Here is a 19,569-nt window from a genome sequence, read left to right on the forward strand (position 1 = left end):
GAGACAACTACATCCTTTTCCCAGACTCAGAAAACTCTAAGGAAGCAAAGGTGCTAGAGGGCTGGAATGAAACACTATTTCTGAACTTGACAAGACACTCATGAACTCACAGCAACTGTAGAGGTTTGAACAAGACCTACACAAGATCAGTCTAGTGAATATTCCAGTATGAAGTTAGGAAGAGCCCAGAGGCTCCTACCTCTTGCTGAGGAGCAACTGAACTTTGACGGTTGCTAGGAGAGAAAAGGTCTTTTAAGGGTATGGCCCTTTCTACTGTAAATGCTCCATTGTAGGGCCCCACACTATTTGCATAGGGCAGGCCACAAAGTAGACTCAGTGGGTTATCTGAAACAATGAGAGAGGAAAGGAAAGAAAATGATATCAGGATTGGATCTTCCATTCAATTCCATTGATCAACCAGTTATTCCTATGCCAGTATGATACAGTTTTTATTACTATTGCTCTGTAGTATAGCTTGAAGCCAGTTGTTTAGGATTGTTTCAGCTATTCTGGGATTTCTTTGTTTCTTTGTTTTTCCATATGAAGTTTTAGAATTGTTCCTTCAAGGTCTGTAAAAAATTGAGTTGGTATTTTCATGGGGATTGCATTTAAACTGTAGACTGCTTTTGGTAAGATGGCCATTTTCACTATGTTAATCCTACAGATCCATTAGCATAAGAGATCTTTCCATCTTTGGGTATCTTCTTCAATTTCTTTCTTCAGAGACTTGAAGTTTTTTTCATAGAAGTCTTTCACTTGCTTGGTTAGAGTCATGCCTAAATACTTATATAATTTGTGGCTATTGTGAAAGGTATGGTTTCCTTAATTTCCTTCTCAGGCCATTTGTCATTCATATACAAGAGGGCTACTGATTATTTTTTTATTAATCTTGTATCCAGCTACTTTACTGAAGGTGTTTATCACCTGTAGGAGAATGGCTAAGATCAAAATTTCAAGTGACAGCATATGCTGTCTCTATTGCTGGTGGGAGTGTAAACTTCTACAACCATTTTGGAAATCATTCTGGCACTTTCTCAGAAAACTGAAAATAGATCTACCTCAAGAGACAATTATACCATTCCTGTGTATGTACCCTAAAAATGCTCTATCATATAACAAGGACACTTGCTCAACTATGTTTATGGCAGCTTTATTCATAATAGCCAGAATTTGGAAACAACCTAGATGTCCCTCATCCGAAGAATGGATAAAAACGTGATTTATTTATACAATGGAATACTACTCAGCTATTAAAACAAGGAAATCATGAAATTTGCAGGCAAATGGATGGAACTAGAAAAGATCATCCTGAGTGAGGTAACCCACTCAGAGCCAGAAAGATATGATATGTACTCTCTTATAAGCAGATTTTAGCCATAAAGTACATGATAAACATAATACAATTCACAGACCCAAAAAAAGATAAACAACAAGGAGGACTCAAGGGAGGATGCTTAAATCTCCCTTGGAAGGAGAAATGGAATAGAAATTGGAAGTGCTTGAAGAAAGGAAACCAGATAGGAAAGATAGCATAGAAAGAAATGAGAGTGGAGACCAGAACTGGGGTGAGTAGTGTGTGAAGGTCTATAGAGAAAAGAGACATGGGCAGGGACTTCTTTGTGACAAGCTGGAGGCCTAAGAGGGTAGTTCTGGGAGGATATGGAGGTGACTCTAGCTGAGACTCCTAGTAGCAAGGGTCATGGAGACTGAACAAGACATACTCTAACTAGGACAGGAGGGATGGGAAAACCAACCCATCCACAAAAACTTTGATGCAAAATTTACCCTGCCTACAGGACGTTTTGGGATAAAGATAGAGCAGAGATTGAGGTAATGTCCAACCAATGGCTATCCCAACCTGAGACCCACCCCATGGGAAAGAGCCAACCCCTGACATTATTAATGATGGTCTGCTATGCTCACATACAGGAGCCTAGCATAGCTGTCCTCTAAGAAGCTCCACCCAGCACAAGATGCAGAGACCCACAGCCAAACATTGGGCAAAACATGAAAACATGAGTCTTGTGAAAAAGTGTGGGGAAGAATAGAAGGGCCTGGAGGTGACAGGAGCTCCACAAGAAGACTAACAGAGCCAACTATCCAGGGCCCAGAGGAACTTTTGGAGACTTAAGCACCAAGTAAGGACCATGAATAGACTGGACCTAGGCCTCCTACACAGATGTAGCAGATGGGCAGCTCAGGGTTCATATGGGTTCCCCAGTTAGGGGAGCCGGGGCTAATTCTGACATGGACTCTGATGCCTGCTTATTAATCACTCCCCTGTAGTGGGGCTGCCTTGCCAGGCCTCAGGGGAAGAGGATGAGCTTAAGTCCTGGTATAATTTGATGAACTGTAGGGGGGTAGGGAAAGTTCTCCTTTTCTGAGGAATAGGAAGAAGAGAAATGGGAAAAAAGGGAGGAAGGGTGGGACCAGGAGGAAAGGAGGAAGGGGACGATGAACAGGATATAAAGTGAATAAAGTAATTAATCAACTAAAAATTGAGACTGCAGAGAATTGGAGGAGAGAGGAGGTAAATATGATCAAAATATATAGGTGCATGTATGAAATCTCCAATGATAAATTTTAAATGCTGTATTTTCTAAAAGTCATTAAAATAAGGCAACAAAGGGCAATGCTGGTGAATGACAGGATATGAGGTAAGCTCTATAATAAACTTCAGACCTACTACTGTAAGAATTTCCACAGGACAGGAAAAGGAAGCATCAGCAGAGGCTAAATATAACACTAAAGATAACTCAAAGAGAACCCTAAGAGGCTGGTGAGAAAACTGGACTTTGTGGGGAGTCCCTAAAAGAGTACTTCAAGAAAACAACCATGTGATCCTTACATCAGAGAAGACAAAGAAAAACATCACTTCCCCCTAAGAAACTATGAAACCCAACCCTAGGATGCAAAAGAAGTAATAAGACTCAAAGCATAATTTAGCAATACAGAAAATTTAATTAAAAAGTTGGTTCTTTAGATCAAAAAAATTATCAAACATGTAGCCAAATTTAACAGGAAAAAAAGACTCTAATTACTAAAACCAGAAATGATATAGCATCACCACTGACTCTATGTATGTTTAAAAAAATAATAGAATTTCATAAAGATTTTTACATCAATAAGTTTAATAATTTATGTGAAACTGGAAAAATTCTGAGAGATATAGTTATGAAAACTTACTCACACATATAAAAAAAATAACTGAATCAACTAAAAAAAAAATACCTGAAAGTATAGTTTAAAACCTTTCCAATGAATAAAACGTCATGCCCAGATAACATTCCACATAATATCTAACAAATATTTTGTAACTGAAATAATAAAATGTGCTTGTGTCATGGAGCAGCACAAGCACAGCAACTCAGTTACTCTGCATGTGGATCAGAATCCAGAGTGAAATGAACCAGCTCTACACAAATACATTCTAACTCTTTCCACTAGGCCAGGGTGGTCCTAATGCCAAAGTCAGGGAAAGATTTCTACAAAACAAACTCATTAAAATATGAAAGGAATTATAACAGCCAAATGGAATTTGTTCCAAGAATACAGAGTTGGTTTCAATATGTATCACCATATTTAAAAAAGGAAAAACAAAACCTAATCTCAGCAGATGGCAAAAAGCATTTGTGAAAGTCCAATGCTTATTTAAGATCTTAAAAAAAAGGAATGCTTAGCAAATTTGAAATTGATAGCAAAATGAAAAACTTAAAGGTAACATTTTACCTAATAGACAGAATACATTCCTCCTAAAAATAACAATGTCTGCTCATATCACTTTTATTTAAAATTATACTAATGTAACAATTCATATATAAATATATACACATTCACACATGTACACATACATACAAATATACACACATACATGCATACACATATACATGCACTCACAAACCATCATCAAGTAATCTAACAAAGGATTAGTTTCACTCAAACAAAACATTGAGAGAAAGAGAAAGAAGCAATAAGAAAATGAAGACATGAAATCAGACAAAAGAACTATTTCCCACAATTATTGAAAATAATATACACAAAAATTAATTCTGTATGTAAGAACAATCAAACTAATTAGCTTAGTGTTAAGATATTAATTAGGAAATAAATTGAAAAAAGTTAGTGAAAAGAGCATTTGTAATACTGGTTTTGACAATCTAACAAAGTATTCTATGAGCAGCATTTAATAAAGCATGGAAACCAAGTTTAAATATAAATATGAGATCTTTAAATTCCATAGCTGAATGCTATTTCGTAAGTATGAAATAAAAAACAAAGAAGACTATAGCTTCCAAAGCTATAAAATGAAAAAAACAAATCTCAGAGTTGGATGGGCCTGCTTTTAAAAGTCCAAGGAAAAAAAAACCTATAAAGTTTGAGAGAGTATCACAGTAATAGAGAAAGCTGTATCAGCACTCTGACATTAATCAGCTGGGTTGCTAAAAGAATCGATCTCAGTCTCTCTGGCACCTATTTTTCATTATCCATACAAAAGACATATCAATTAATCTCTAAATGTGTTCACTGTGATTAACAGTCAAAGGCTCTGTGATTCTAACTAAATCATAAGCTGACATGAAACAGGTAAGATTACCTTTCACATTCAGTAAAAATTAAAAACTAATTTTATCTAGGATGAGAACAGCAGGGATGTTCGTGCTTTGGTTTATCTGGAAAGTAATTTCAATTACCATCTTACTTGCAGTAAGCCTAACTACTGGGAAACACTCTAAGGCCAGCGCTGTACCTTGTTTGAGCGCAAGGAGACTCGACCTCCACAGCGAGCACAGAACTTTGTTTGGCAATATGAACAGTTATGGCCACATCCATCTGCAAATTTTGTCTTGTGACAGATACCACAGGTAGGGGCGTCGCCCTTCTGCTCATGCTGCTGTTGTGATTCTTCTCCCATCTTCTTTACTTGTTCCTTATACATTTCAAATTGTTGATGCAGTTTTCTGCAGAAAAAGAAAAGGTTTTTAAAAATTGTGATTTAAAAAAAATCACAATCTGTGGTCATAATTTTATAACCAAATTACACAGGATAAAAATAAACCAGTATAAAATTTAATTCTATGACTATAGAATAATATCTTGGTTACATGGCATATCACATCATAAATATATTGAAATTAGTTCTCTGATATACATATTAATTATAAAAGCAACTGATCATGTTTGTGGAACATTTCCTTGAATACTAAGCTAAACTCTTACCTACTATTATTTTTCAATAGTTTAGCTTCAGAAATACATGAAGCCAATTTTATTGACACAAAGAAGCCATAACCTATTATCTTAAAACCAATGAAACACAATCTCAACTGAACGAAACAATCTACACAGAGAGATAAATGTGGCTATTCAACAGTCTGAATACAACTTAGCTGTGAAAAGAAAATACTATGAAATATCAGCCTAACAATGGAAATATGCAAATAAAATTAATGCCACGTATGCTATAGAATTAAATTCCAGTGCCTAGAGAGCTATCTCAATACCCAGGAGCACTTGCCCCTCTTCTGGCCAGAGTTTGATTCTCAACCCCACACTGGGTGGCTCGGAATGGCTTGTAACTCAAGCCCAGGTGCTCTGGCGCCCTCTCCTGACCCTTTGGACATGGACGCACACACTTGTGTATACTCACATGTAGTCACACACACATATACATAAATAAAATGAATCAGAAAGAAAACGAGGTTAGGTAAGACATCTAGAAAGTTGTTTTATTATTATGATAAACTTTTCTATTGTATTTATAAAGAAAATTTTGTGTTTAAATTACAATTAACTTAAGGTTTAGAAAACTGAAAATGATATCATTCCAATTCTAACAATGACAAAAGCATTATAATCTACAAATCATAATTTTTTAACTTCTTTATTACTTATTACAATTTATTCACTTTGTATCCAAGCAGTAAAACCCTCGCTCTTCTCTTCCCAGTCCCACCTTCCCTCCTTCTTCTCCCCCAATGCCCCTCCCCTAGTCCACTGAGAAGGGAGGTCCTCCTCCCCTTCCATCCAATTCTAGACTATCAGGTCTCATCAGGACTGGATGCATTGTCTTCATCTGTGGCCTGGCAAGGTTACACTCCCCCCCAACCCCCACCCACCAAGGGGAGTTGATCAAAGAGCCAGTCACTGAGTTTATGTCAGAGACAGCCCCTGCTCCCCTTACTAGGATAACCTCGTGGAGACTGAGCTACCTATGAGCTACTTCTGAGCAGGGGATCTAGGTCCTCTCCATGCATGGTTCTTGGATGGGCCCAGATTTTTTGGCTCTGTTGGTCTCCTTGTAGAGCTCCTGTCCCCTCCAGGTCTTTCTGTCTCCCCATTCTTCCATAACATTCCCTGCACTCTGCCCAAAGTTTGGCTATGAGTCTCAGCATCTGTTTAGATACCTTGTTAGGTAGAGTCTTTCTGAGTCTCTCTGTGGTAGGCTCCTGTCCTGTTCCCTGTCTTCTCCTGCTTCCAATGTGGTGTCTATACTGTTTGCCCTTCTTTTTTTTTTTTAAGATTTATTTATTTTATTATGTATACAATGTTCTGTCTGCATGTACAACTGAACGCCAGAAGAGGGCACCAGATTTCATTATAGATGGTTGTGAGCCACCATGTCGTTGCTGGGAATTGAACTCAGGGCCTCTGAAAGAGCAAGCAGTGCTCTTAACCTCTGAGCCATCTCTCCAGTCCAAATTATTTATTTACTTATTTATTTTTATGTGCACATGTCTGTGTGAGGGTGTCAGATCTTCAGGAACAGCAGTAACAGACAGTTGTGAGCTGCCATGTAGGTGCTGGGAATTGAACCCAAGTTCTCTGGAATAGCAGCCAGTGCTCTTAACCACTAAGCCACCTCTCCAGCCCCCTCTTTGCCCTTCTGAATGAGGATTGAGCATCCTCCCTAGGATCCTCCTTGTTGTTCAGTTTCTTTAGGTGTACATATTTTAGTATGTTTATCCTGTATTATATTTCTAATAACCACTTACAAGTGGGTATATACCATGTGTGTCTTTCTGCTTCTGGGTTACCTCACTCAGGATGGTCTTTTCTAGTTCCATGCATTTGCCTGCAAATTTCACGATTTCCTTATTTTTAATTGCTGAAAATCATAACTTATTTGAGCCCATCAGGAGAGAAGTTATCAGGCAAACAATCTAAGTTCAAAGAACACCAAGTCTAATTTAATTGGTTCATCTTCATCAATTTCATAGAAGGAAGTAGTACCATACTGACAGGTAAAGGAAAATTTTTCTTAATAATTTTGTGGGCTTTTTTTTTGTTTTTGAGCTAACAATCTCATGTTTCCAAGGATGGCCTCAAACTTGCTACATATCCAAACAGGACCTGAACTTCTGATCCTCCATTGCTGGGATTAGAGGCACATACAACCATATCCATTTTATATGGCTCTGGAGACTGAAACTATGACTTTACACATTCTTCGTCAATACTCTCTGACAGGAGCTCCACAAGGAGACCAACAGAGCCAAAAATAATCTGAACGGAGAGGGCCTGCAGAGACCAATGCATCAACCACGCACTATACATGGAGAGGACCTAGACCCCCTGCTCAGATGTAAATCATAGGCTGCTCAGTGTCATGTGGGTTTCCTAGCAAGGGGAGCATCTCTGACATGGACTTAGTGGACAGCTCTTTGATCACCTTCCCTTGAGGGGCAGCCTTCCAGGCCACAGAAAAAGACAATGCAGCCAGTCCTGATGAGACCAAATAGAATAGGGTCAGATAGTAGGAGGAGGACCTCCCCTATCAATGGACGAGGGGAGAGACATTGGGGAGAACAGGGAGACTGGGTGAGACTGGGAGGAGATGAGGGAGGGGGCTACAGCCGGGATACAAGGTAAATAAATTGATATAAATAACAGATCAATAAAATCAAAGAATATATACTTCCAGACAGAGATCATTTAAAATATTAACAAAGTGTGTAATGCCAATATTAAGTTAACATGATAGCTTCAAACAGCTAAAGACCAAGATTCAAAGAAGGCTGATAATCACAAGTACTTTCCAACAGTCCTCTAGAAATGTTCTAGAAGACTTTAACACATAGCTGAGAAAAAAGTAAATCCCTACTTTTGGACGAGTGCATATGTACAGAGAAACTGTGGCTACTGAGGTACAGACATCATTTCCTGACTTTGCTAAAACAGTAAAAGCTTTACTTAAGCCACAGAGGATAAAAGTAAGCTCTTACCACTTAAGATAAAGGCAAAGAGAGCTGGAGAGATGGCTCAAAGGTTAAGAGCACTGGGAGCTTCCAGAGGTCCTGACTTCAAGTCCCAGCAACCACATGATGGCTCATGACCATCTATAATAAGACCTGGTTCACATATATATGTAAGCAGAACACTGTATATATAATAAATAAATAAATCTTAAAAATAAATAAAAGTAAGAGCCATGACAGATAAGGACAAGATTTAAGAAAGCCATACATCCACAATGAAGAAAAAAAGTCTTGCTGCAGGATCCTACCCAAATACAAATAGGATACAGAATTGGAGCTCAAAGCATACCTATTTCCATGGATAGGAGAGACAAAAAGCTCATGAAGTAATCCATTCTCAAAGCCCAAGTGACTAGGACCTGTCAAACCTAGACAGTGGAAAACATACAGAGAACACCTATTTCCCTACAAGGCAATCAACAAGGAATGAGCATTAAAGCTCATTAAGATATACGAAGATACGAGTGCACGGGGAAAGATATATGCGATTCTCACATGGAGGAGTGCTTGGGAGGACAGCAAAGCACTTACGCAATTGGTAGTACCCCAGCATCCACTATAAGTGCACACAAAAGCAGCCACAAACTGCTGGCTAAATCCTCTAAAGAATTTTCTGACCATACTGCACTAAAGACAATGATAAAAATATCAAAATCCACATCTATTTGAATTCTTCATTGCTTGATGTTTCAACTCAAAATACCAACAGCCTGATGGAAAGGGTACATCCACTTCAAGGTATAAACGTAACTCAAAGACATAGCACAAAGAGATGAAAACAGAGAATAAATAATCTACTGCAAGAGATAAAACAGATTCAGAATGACATGAATTTGAGAATAATCACATTTGGGAAAGAATATATAAAGAATATATTTAAATAGGTTCATGAATGATGTCATTCTTGAACAAATGATTATAACAGATAATGTTCTTTTATCAAACGAAATGAAAGATTTCCTTAAAAGGAAAAAAAAAAGATTGAACTGTAGGCTTCCTGTAAGATACAGAGACTAAAAGTGAAGTTGAGATCATATTCCATGCAAGTGGAAAGCCACAAAGCAAAGATATCAAATATACCTTATATGTGATAAACGCCTATGGATAAAACTGTAAAAGGATACAAAGAAAGTTTTTCTCTGATAATAAATTCATCAAGAATGTATGTCAATTCTACATAGGTACACACACACACTGAAGCAGCAAAATACATAAGACAAGTATTACGAGATCGCTAATGAAAAGGGAAATAAGTAATGGACTCTGTTAGCCTACTGTCAAATGTATAGTGCAGAATGCATAGTGTACTCTAGGTCGAATGGCACAAAATAGATAGTATTTCTATTCTGTACAAAAGAAACAATACACAGTCAACTCAAGAGTATGCATGCACAATGCTGCAGGAAAACCCCATGGAAAACTACATAATAAATCTCAGCAAACTTCAGAAAACTGGAACCACATCAAAGTGTTTTGATTATAAAATATAAAACATAAAACAATATGATACATTTTGGAAAATTCACAAATATATGAAAATGGACTAACATGTTGATTGTTAACTCATTGTTCATTGCTATAAAGAGGAAATCTCTTACAATGACCTACAAGGGCTAGAATCTACATTCATATGCCAAATGATGATGCTTCAACCAATATAGTAAGCTGCACATACGATGGTAATTTCATGAAATTATAATATAGCCTAGGTATACAGTAGACTATACTGTTCAGGTTAGTGTAATTATACTGTAAGATATTTGCAGAGTGATAAAAATCATCTAATCATATATTTCTCATAATGTATTCCCCAGTGTTAAGTGACATGCAACTGTAAAAGAAACAAATCCACACCTTTAATCCCAAGTTTTACACTATTTTTGCTTCCTCCTAAAGAAATCCTGACATGCTTTTAATTCTTTACACATATCATAATGCATCCCATCTGCCTTAGATCCATATTCCTCTATGTATCTATCTATCTATCTACCTACCTACCTACCTACCTACCTACCTACCTTCATATATACCTAGGTACCTATTTACCTACCTACCTATCTATGTATGCCAAGATAGCCTAGAACTCAAGAGCTTCCTAGTCAGACTCACAAGAGATAGGATTGTATGTATGTGCTATCATGCCTAACAGGAGAATGACTCAGCAACCTGAAATCATACCTGAGTCACAGCACTAGACCATGAGACACCCCCCCCAAAAAAAAAAAGTTACAGTGTCCTGGTTTCTCATGAAACTCATTTAAACAGACTGTCACTCACATCAAGCACTTACTCGTATCTTTTACCAAATTTTGTACTATGAAGTAGTCAATATATCAATTTCTTCCTTTATCATTGTGATTTTACTGGTCTGTGTGTGTGTGTATGTGTGTAGACACATGTATGTGCACACAAACATATGTGTGTGCACTTAGCTGTGTTGGTAACAAAACAAATCCTCCAGTATCTTCTAAATAGCCTTATAATTTACCTCAGTTAAGCTTTTAAGCCATCTGAAGTTTATTTTTATATGATGTGATGCAGATTTAATTTCAATGATCTTTATATAAGCATTCTATTTCACCATCACCATTTATTAAGTAGTTAAGCCCTCTTCCACCAAATTGTGATATCAGCCTATCGCATATCACACTCCACACTCACACAGACGGCACTGTACTACAGTTCACTGGTAATGGTGCCTACCCCTACTCCAAAGCACCACTGTCAAAACCAAACCGGAAATACAATGGAAGCTCCTACACATCTTAAATACATAAATTTGAACATATAACTTTCTGGAAAGGCAGATCAAAAGTCACCACACCTTTCTGCAAAGAGCTGCATAATATTTTAGGCATTGTGGACCACAGAGTCTTAGTCACCATTTCTCAATTCCTCACCGGGACATGAAGCCAGCCATAAATAATATGCAAATAAATCATCGGGTATGCAGTCCACTGAAACTTTATATACAGTCTATATTTATTAAACCCCTAGAATGCATACAGCAGTCAGAGATACAATGTTCTATCAAGAACTATTTTACAAAGTTTAAGATATATACAATAGTAAGTGTTGCTATTTTTATTATTTCATAAAAGCTTTCTAATCTGGATTATGTTCTATACCAACTTTCATCAATAAAGAACTCATTAAATTTAGTATTTTCCACAGAAAATTTTTTTCTCTGTGATTTAACAGAACTTTTACATTTATATTTACTGCTATTCCTGAAAATCTTAGCCCCAGCCTCATAGTTTTATTGTTGTTATTTTATACATGTGTTGGTGTTGTTTCGTTTTGCTTTGTTGTTTTTCAAGACAAGGTCTCTCTGTGTCAGCCTGGCTGTCTTGTAACTTGCTCTGTAGAGCAGGCTGGCCTCAACCTCACAGAGATCTGCCTGCCTCTGCCTTCCGAGACTAAAGGCCTGCTCCACCACCACCTGTCCTCACTTGCTGTATTTTTGAGCTCTCCACAAACTAACCATGTATACTACTACTTCAAAAGTCATCTGTGAAGGGCTGTTCATTAAAACTTCAAAAGCCTTCCATTATAAAGTCATACCTTTTCATATTTTAAAACTAATGTTATATTTATTTACACCCCTTTTCACAGATCCAACAAATATAAAATCTTTATAGATACAGGTATCCAAATTTTGAATTATTTTTGAGGTAGGTTTTTTTTGTTTGCTTTTTTGTTTTTATTTTAACTTTTACTAATTACACTTTATTCACTTTGTATCACCCCATAAGCTCCTTCCTCCTCCCCTCCCAATCCCACCTTCCCTCCTTCTTCTTCACACATGCCCCTCCCCAAGTCCACTGATAGGGGACTTAGTCTATCAGATCTCATCAGGAGGGGCTGCATTGTCTTCTTCTGTGGCCTGGTAAGGCTGCTCCCCATTCAGGGGGAGGTGATCAAAGAGCAGGCCAATCAGATTATGTCAGAGGCAGTCCCTCTTCCCATTACTATGGAACCCACTTGGACACTAAACTGCCATGGGCTACATCTGTGCAGGGGTGCTAGGTTATCTCCATGCATGATACTTGGTTGGAGTATGAGTCTCTGGGAAGACCCCTGTGGTCAAATTTTTTGGTTCTGTTGCTCTCCTTGTGGAGTTCCTGTCCTCTCCAGATCTTACTATTTCCCACTTCTTACATAAGATTCCATGCACCTCTGCCCAACAGTTGGCCATAAGTCTCAGCGTCTGCTTTGATAGTCTTTCAGAGGCCTTCTGTGGCAGGTTCCTAGGTTGTTTCCTGTTTTCCATCCTCTTTGCCTTTCGGGATGGGAATTGAGCGTTTTAGTCAGGGTCCTCTCTCTTGATTAGTTTCTTTAGATGTACAGATTTTAGTAGGTTTATCCTATGTTATACGTCTATATGAGTGTATGTCCCTCTGCTTCTGGGACAGCTCACTCAGGATGATCCTTTCCAGGTCCCACCATTTACCTGCAAATTTCATGATTTCCTTATTTTTCATTGCAGAGTAATATTCCATTGTGTAGATGGACCACAATTTCTGCATCCATTCTTCAGTTGAGGGGCATCTGGGCTGTTTCCAGCTTCTGGCTATTACAAATAAAGCTGCTACAAACATGGTTGAGCAAATGTCCTTATTGTGTACTTGAGCCTCTTTTGGATATAGGCCTAGGAGTGGTATGGCTGGATCTTGAGGAAGTGCTGTTCCTAGTTGTCTGAGAAAGCACCAGATTGATTTCCAGAGTGTTTGTACAAGTTTACATTCCCACCAGCAGTGGAAGAGGGTTCCCCTTTCTCCACAGCCTCTCCAGCATGTGCTGTCACTTGAGTTTTTCATCTTTGCCATTCTGATGGGTGTAAGGTGAGGTAATTTTTAAATGATGTGTTTTTGTTATAATTGGGATATGAAGTATTTACCAAAAGAATCTTGCCCTGATCCTAAGCTTGGTCTTTAGCTAATGAAATATTTGTAGAGGTTATCAAAATGTTGTAAAGTAGGGCATAGCTAAAGGATCCTGGTGATTAGGAGTAGATCCTAAAGCAGCGGTTCTCAGGTGAGATCACAACCCTCTTTGGTGTCACATATCAGGTCTCCTGTATATCAGACATTTACATTACAATTCATAACAGTAGCATAAGTTGCTACACTTGTGAAGTAGCAACAAAGAAATTTTATGGTTGAGGTCTCCACAACACTAGGAACCTTACTAAAGGGTTGCAGCATTAGGGAGGTTATTGAGAGTATCTTCTTTCTGGGCCCTTCCTCCTTCCCTTCTCTCACTCCCTTTCCCACAAACCCTACAATATCTATCTACCATGAGATAAATAACCTCTGCCAAATGCTCCCACTGCTATGTTTTCCTCAAGTGAGGAATGATCCAGGCAACCAAGGACTAAACCATCTGAAACCATGAACCAAAATAAATGCTTCCTCCATTAGGTTGTTTCTATCTAGTAAATGTGACACTTTTCTTCAAGCTCAAAATAAAAAACAGCTCTTTGCTAGATCAATTTATAAAGACTCAAATTAGAACACCTATTCTGTATTATAGAAATGACTTGAAGAGAGAGAAAAAAAACTATATATCCCAGATATACAGTACTTTGGTGTGGTTTCCCTCCACAGGCTCATACATTTGAATACTTGGTCCCCAGCCGATGGAACTGTTTAGGAAGGATTAAATGTGACTTTTTTGGAGGAGCTATGTCACAGGGTAGGATTTGAGGTTTCAAAAGCATGCTGCTATCCTCAGTGCATTGTCTGCCTCTTGCTTATGAATCAAGATGTGAGGTATCAGCTGCTGCCATGGCCATCATGTACTGTAACCCTCTGAAACTGTAAGCCCAATTAAATGCCTTCTTTTATGAGTTGCCTTAGTCATGTTGTTTTGTCACACCAGTCATCTAGCTTTGTAACTTTTTTGAAATGAGGTAAAAATATGATTTGACTGTTGGTAAATTTCCTTCCATAAAATGCTGCAGAGCTTTTATCCACTTCTTTGAAAATGATAGTGGGCTTGTTTCTGGTATGGCATTATATTTACAGATTAGTTTTAGGACAGCTGAACACTGTCCTCCTCCCTTTGTGATTCCACATATTGCTGATCCCCCAACATTTTAGCTCAAAATCTTCTGCTTTAATTTATAATCAATTACAAGGAAGTCTATGCACCAATGTATATTTCATTTTAAAAGAGTTCCTTCCTAATTTATTTTAAGATGGTATCTATAGACTTTAATTTTCCGAGAAACTATATTTTCATGTTCTATTATGTAGTTACAGAAAAAAGTAAAAGAATGTTCCCAAACAACTCCATAAAACTAACAAAATCATGATACTTCCTATTCTCACCTTCAGTGTTCTTCGAGCACCTCAATATTACTTCCTTAGAAATGTATTTCTTAGCTTCAACAATTAGGTCAGATCTCTCCATTACATTTTTCAAAGCATAACAACATAATTGCATTTATCACAACCACACTTTTTGATTATTACATGACTTTCTGATTAACCCCTACTATGTCATACAAAAAAAACCATAAGGGTTCTGTTTTAGCTTTCAATTCTACCTCAGTGACTATGTCCCATTGCCAATTCTTCAATAAATACTTACTGAATGTTTGAATTAATGATAAATAGCATTGTATGTAACCTATTTAGTACATGGAGTAAAACATATAAACCTGAACATAACCTAGGTATTGACATAGTATTGACAGATATATTGATAGTGAGCCTACTGTGTAAACAAGGTATAAATCAATTGAAACACCTTTGAAAGAAAGTGTAAGAAAATCTGGCTCTAGAACACTGACATTAACTGTAGACAGTATTAGCATGATTTCACAGAAAATAAACATTTTAAACATATTTTTCTTAGAAAGATCTTTTCTTAAGCACCTTTTTCTTAGAAACAGGGATAAATCTCAACCTGGAGTTTTTCCTATGCAAAATACAAAGGTAGATAAAAATTCAGGAGGTTGAGAGAATGTGCATTTAGAATAACATGTACATCTGGAAACAATAAAACAGAAGAGCAGGAGCTAGAAAGGCAGCAGAGAATGCATATATACGTGTCCATATCTGTATTTGCACATATCCACATCCATCCTGTCATGAACGCTTTGCACTGCACCATTCTGGGATTGCTTGGAGTATAAGCCCAAAGTTACATGGAAACTGCTAGGAGGAATCCCCAAAGTTAGTTTCCCTATTCCACTGCTATCAGTAGACATCAACCACTTAGGCCCAAGACCTGGGACATATGGAGCAAAACAGAACCCTGCTTAAGAGATTCCCAGGGTCAGTACACTTGTTCTGTCTGCTGACCTACCACTTAGCCCTCCCGCTCCGCCTATACGGGACTAATTCAAGTCTGAACCCAGAGTTCCAACTACAACATCAGCCACCCTATCTACTATGCCAATCTGGAAACAGAGTCTAAACCCTGAAACCCAAAATGGTCCCAAGACTAAAAACCAAGTAACATTCAGCTGCTCCACACAAACTGACAGATTGGGGTAAGAAATAACAAAGGCCCAAACACCCACCAAACAAACCATACCCCAACTTGACATCAGATGCTACCTAGTTATCATGAATGGGTTACATCTTCTTGAGTTGTTGGCCAAAGGGGTCCTATAGACTCCTCCTATACAGTATAGGCCACTGCCAATGATATTGGTTGACCTCCACACCCTGAGGGTAAGACCCTATTGGTGAAGATGGCACATACTTATGTCATTAAACATGAAGAAATTGAGCTGATGGTCAACTGGAAGTTTCACTTGCACTGACTCAAGTAATAATGCTAGAAGGTATTATATATTATATTATATATATTATATAATAATATATATTATATATAATAATAATAATATAATAATATAATATATTATACTATAATATAATAATAATATAATATAATAATATAATATAATAATATATAATATAATAATATAATATATAATAATATATATTATTATATATAATATATATAATAATATATAATAATATATTATATTAATGCTAGAGGAGAAAATTAATCATCAGTCCCATGCAGCTACAAACCTGTGGCCCAAAATAGAGCCTGTCTCTAAAAGACAGTCACTCAGGCAATAGTGACACCAATGCTGTAGGAGTAACCAGCCTCTCCTTTTTATCAGATTTAAGGCACACTTCATGACATAGAACCCACACCTGGCAATGCTAACATGGCCAAGAACCAGAGACCAGATAGCCAAGGACACCAAAGGAAAACCTACCATTATTATTCTGCTAAATGGACATAATAAGAAAAGAACTCCTAATGACATGTAATACCTATTGATCGATGCATCACTTGAACCTCATCAGAAAAGTTTCTTGCTATAAACAGTAATTAGCATAGAAACCCACAACCGGGCAATATGTAGAGAGTGAGAAACTTTGGAACAATTGGGCCTAAGTGGGTTGTCTTTATCATAACCCTCTCCTCAAGGCTCAAAGATCTATGCAGAATAGGGGACCCAAAAGTTGCAAGAACCAGAGGTAGTAGAATACATCATAAAAACAATGTTTTTCAGATACAACTAAGTTGATGCATATATGAATTCTGAGACTATAAAAACATGCACAAGAATTGCTTAAGTTCACCAGGTGATAGGGAGGTCTGGGTCTTCTTGCAAATTGGAAAAGACATAAACTAAAAATATTTTAAATTTCTTTCAATTTTAAAAAATGTGTGTGCATGCCAGGCAGTGAAAGCACACACCTTTAATCCCAGCACTTGGAAGAGACACAGACAGACAGACAGACAGACGCACGCGCACGCACGCACGCACACGCACGCACACACACACACACACACACACACACACACACACACACCTATTACCTCTGCTAAGCATTTATCAAGCACAAAACAGGACAGGAACCTACCATAGAAGGCCTCTCAAAGACTCTACCTAGCAGTGTACCAAAGCAGATGCTGAATCATATGAAAGAAGGGGGAGTTAGTAAGACCTGGAGAGGACAGGAGCTCCACAAGGACCAAATATATCTGGCCACAGGGGTCTTTTCTGAGACTGATTCTCCAACCAAGGATCAAGCATGGATATAACCTAGAACCCCTGCTCAGACATAGCCACGGCAGCTCAGTATACAAGTGGGTTCCATTGTAATGGGAACAGGGACTATTTCTGACATGAACTCAGTGGCTGGCTCTTTGACTACCTCCTCCGTGGGAGGAGCAGCCTTACCAGTCCTCAGAGGAGGACATTGCAGCCAGTCCTGATGAGACCTGATAAGCTAGGGTCAGATGGAAGGGGAGGAGGACCTCCCATATCAGTGGACTTAGAGAGGGGCAGGAAGGAGATGAGGGAGGGAGGGTGAGATTGGGAGGGAATGAGAGGGGGCTACAGCTGGGATACAAAGTGAATAAACTGTAATTAAAAATAAAAAATAAAAATAAAAATTTAATTAAAAAAAAGAATTTGCTTAAGTTCAAGTCAGACAAAAATGCTGGCACAGAGCATAGAAGAGAAGTGGGCATAAAGTCCCATCTCTAGCCAAGAAGCTATTTGTAACTGATAGCTGCTGGGAGGGGGAAAACAAGGGTTTTTCCCCCAAAGTGGAATGACACTGGGTATATCAACCAAACTCAATGCTGGCCCCATGCCAAGGAGTAGCTAATGATAACAAAATGGATTGCATGCCTGTGTGTTTGTGTGTGTGTGTGTCTGTGTGTCTGTGTGTTGGTTTAGTTTTTGTCGTTTTGCATTTTTTAAGAAAGGAAAAAAAACCAACTTGGTAAAGAGGAAGAATCCGGGAAGAGTTGGAGGAAGAGAAAGAATATGATCAAAATATACCATATGAAACTGTCAAAAAAAAAAAAAAAAACAGCCAGGCATAGTGGCATACCCCTATAATCCCAGCACTCAAGGAGGAAGAGGCAGGCCGATCTCTGTGAGTTTGAGGCCAGCCTGATCTACAAAGTGAGTCCAGGACAGCAAAGGCTACACAGAGAAAGCCTGTCTCTAAAAAATTTTTTTTTAATTTTTTGAAACAAAAAAATCTACTTATATCAAGAGTAACAAAGTTCTCTACTAATATTATGCTTTCCTTGTCTTAATTGTATTTTTGAGATTATAATGTCAGTACATTCCTCCCTTCCCTTTCCTCCCTCCAAATTCTCCCATATACTCTTCTGTGTTCAAATTCATGGCCCTTTTTTCACTAATTGTTATTGCATGTATGTATATATGCAACATACCTTGTTATTGTTATTGCATATATGTGTGCATATGTGCATATGTAGTCCTACATATAATGTTTTCAGCCTGTACATTACTTGTTGTTAACCATCTGGCACTGAACACCCAACTGTGCTCTTCCCTGGTAAGGCCCACCTCTCCCACTCCTGGCTCTCCTCAGGTGCCTGCAGCTCTTTGTGTGGGGGTGAGGCTTCATGGGCATTCCCCATCCACCCAGCCAGTTCACTGGTGTTGTCCTTGTTCAGTGCATATTTGGGCTGTCATGAGGACAAGATTTTATTGTTGTAGTTGGGTATTACTAAGAGATACAATCTCATAGATCCTCTTTTCTCTTAAAAACCTCTCACACAAAGACCTTGCTTCTCCAGCTCTTGGTTTTAGGTGTGGTTTGGGTTTTTTTGTTTGTTTGTTTGTTTTATATTTTTTATTGGGGGGGGTGTTGTTGGAGACCCCTATCTTCAATTTCATGGTTCTCTTGCCTCAGCCTCCCAAGTGCTAGGATTATAGGAGTAAATCAGCATACCCAGCTGCTTCTCTGTTCTAGTATGTTATCATAATATCTAAAAAATAATCGAAGTCAAGCTCACAAAAAATGTGTCTATAATCATTAGATACAAAGCTTTAGAAGGATTTATCCTAAATAGATGAAATAATCTTAAAATCAGAAGTTGAAAATTAAAAATAAGTAAAAAATACTTTCGCTTTTTACAATGAGGACAGCTTAATCTTCAATACACATATAATCCTTCTTGACTCTAAAGGAAAAGTGTGTTCACAGGTTCTCTAAGGAAATTATTTCACAAACTCAATTTTGAATCTTAAAAACAGAGCTAAACAGAAACCTCATTCTAAGACCTCTGTGAGCACAGGGCACAGGTCCGCAACCTCTAACTGGAAAATGTTTCTTTAAAACAGTATTAAGGAGCTGGTTGGTGGTGGCACAAGCCTTTAATCCCAGCGTTTGGGACAGAGGCAGGCAGACCTCTGTGAGTTCAAGGACAGCCTAGTCTACAGAGTGAGTTCCAGGACAGTCAAGGATACACAGAAAAACCCTGTCTCAAAACACTAGTGCCAGGG

The 19,569-nt window shown here is 38.0% G+C and overlaps 1 protein-coding gene across 27 annotated transcripts in view; it reads right to left on the bottom strand.

Annotated features, from left to right (window-relative positions):
* Rims2 (regulating synaptic membrane exocytosis 2) overlaps positions 1 to 19,569 on the bottom strand; it is a 522,675-nt gene that overhangs the window by 418,196 nt on the left and 84,910 nt on the right. For all 27 annotated transcript variants that reach the window (XM_060389550.1, XM_060389547.1, XM_060389526.1 and 24 more), the window contains one exon: positions 4,748 to 4,958. In XM_060389550.1, coding sequence (XP_060245533.1) covers positions 4,748 to 4,958 — 211 coding nt within the window. The remainder of the gene's footprint in view (positions 1 to 4,747; positions 4,959 to 19,569) is intronic.

The sequence above is a fragment of the Meriones unguiculatus genome, chromosome 8 (assembly GCF_030254825.1).
Source record: "Meriones unguiculatus strain TT.TT164.6M chromosome 8, Bangor_MerUng_6.1, whole genome shotgun sequence".
Lineage (NCBI taxonomy): Eukaryota > Metazoa > Chordata > Mammalia > Rodentia > Muridae > Meriones > Meriones unguiculatus.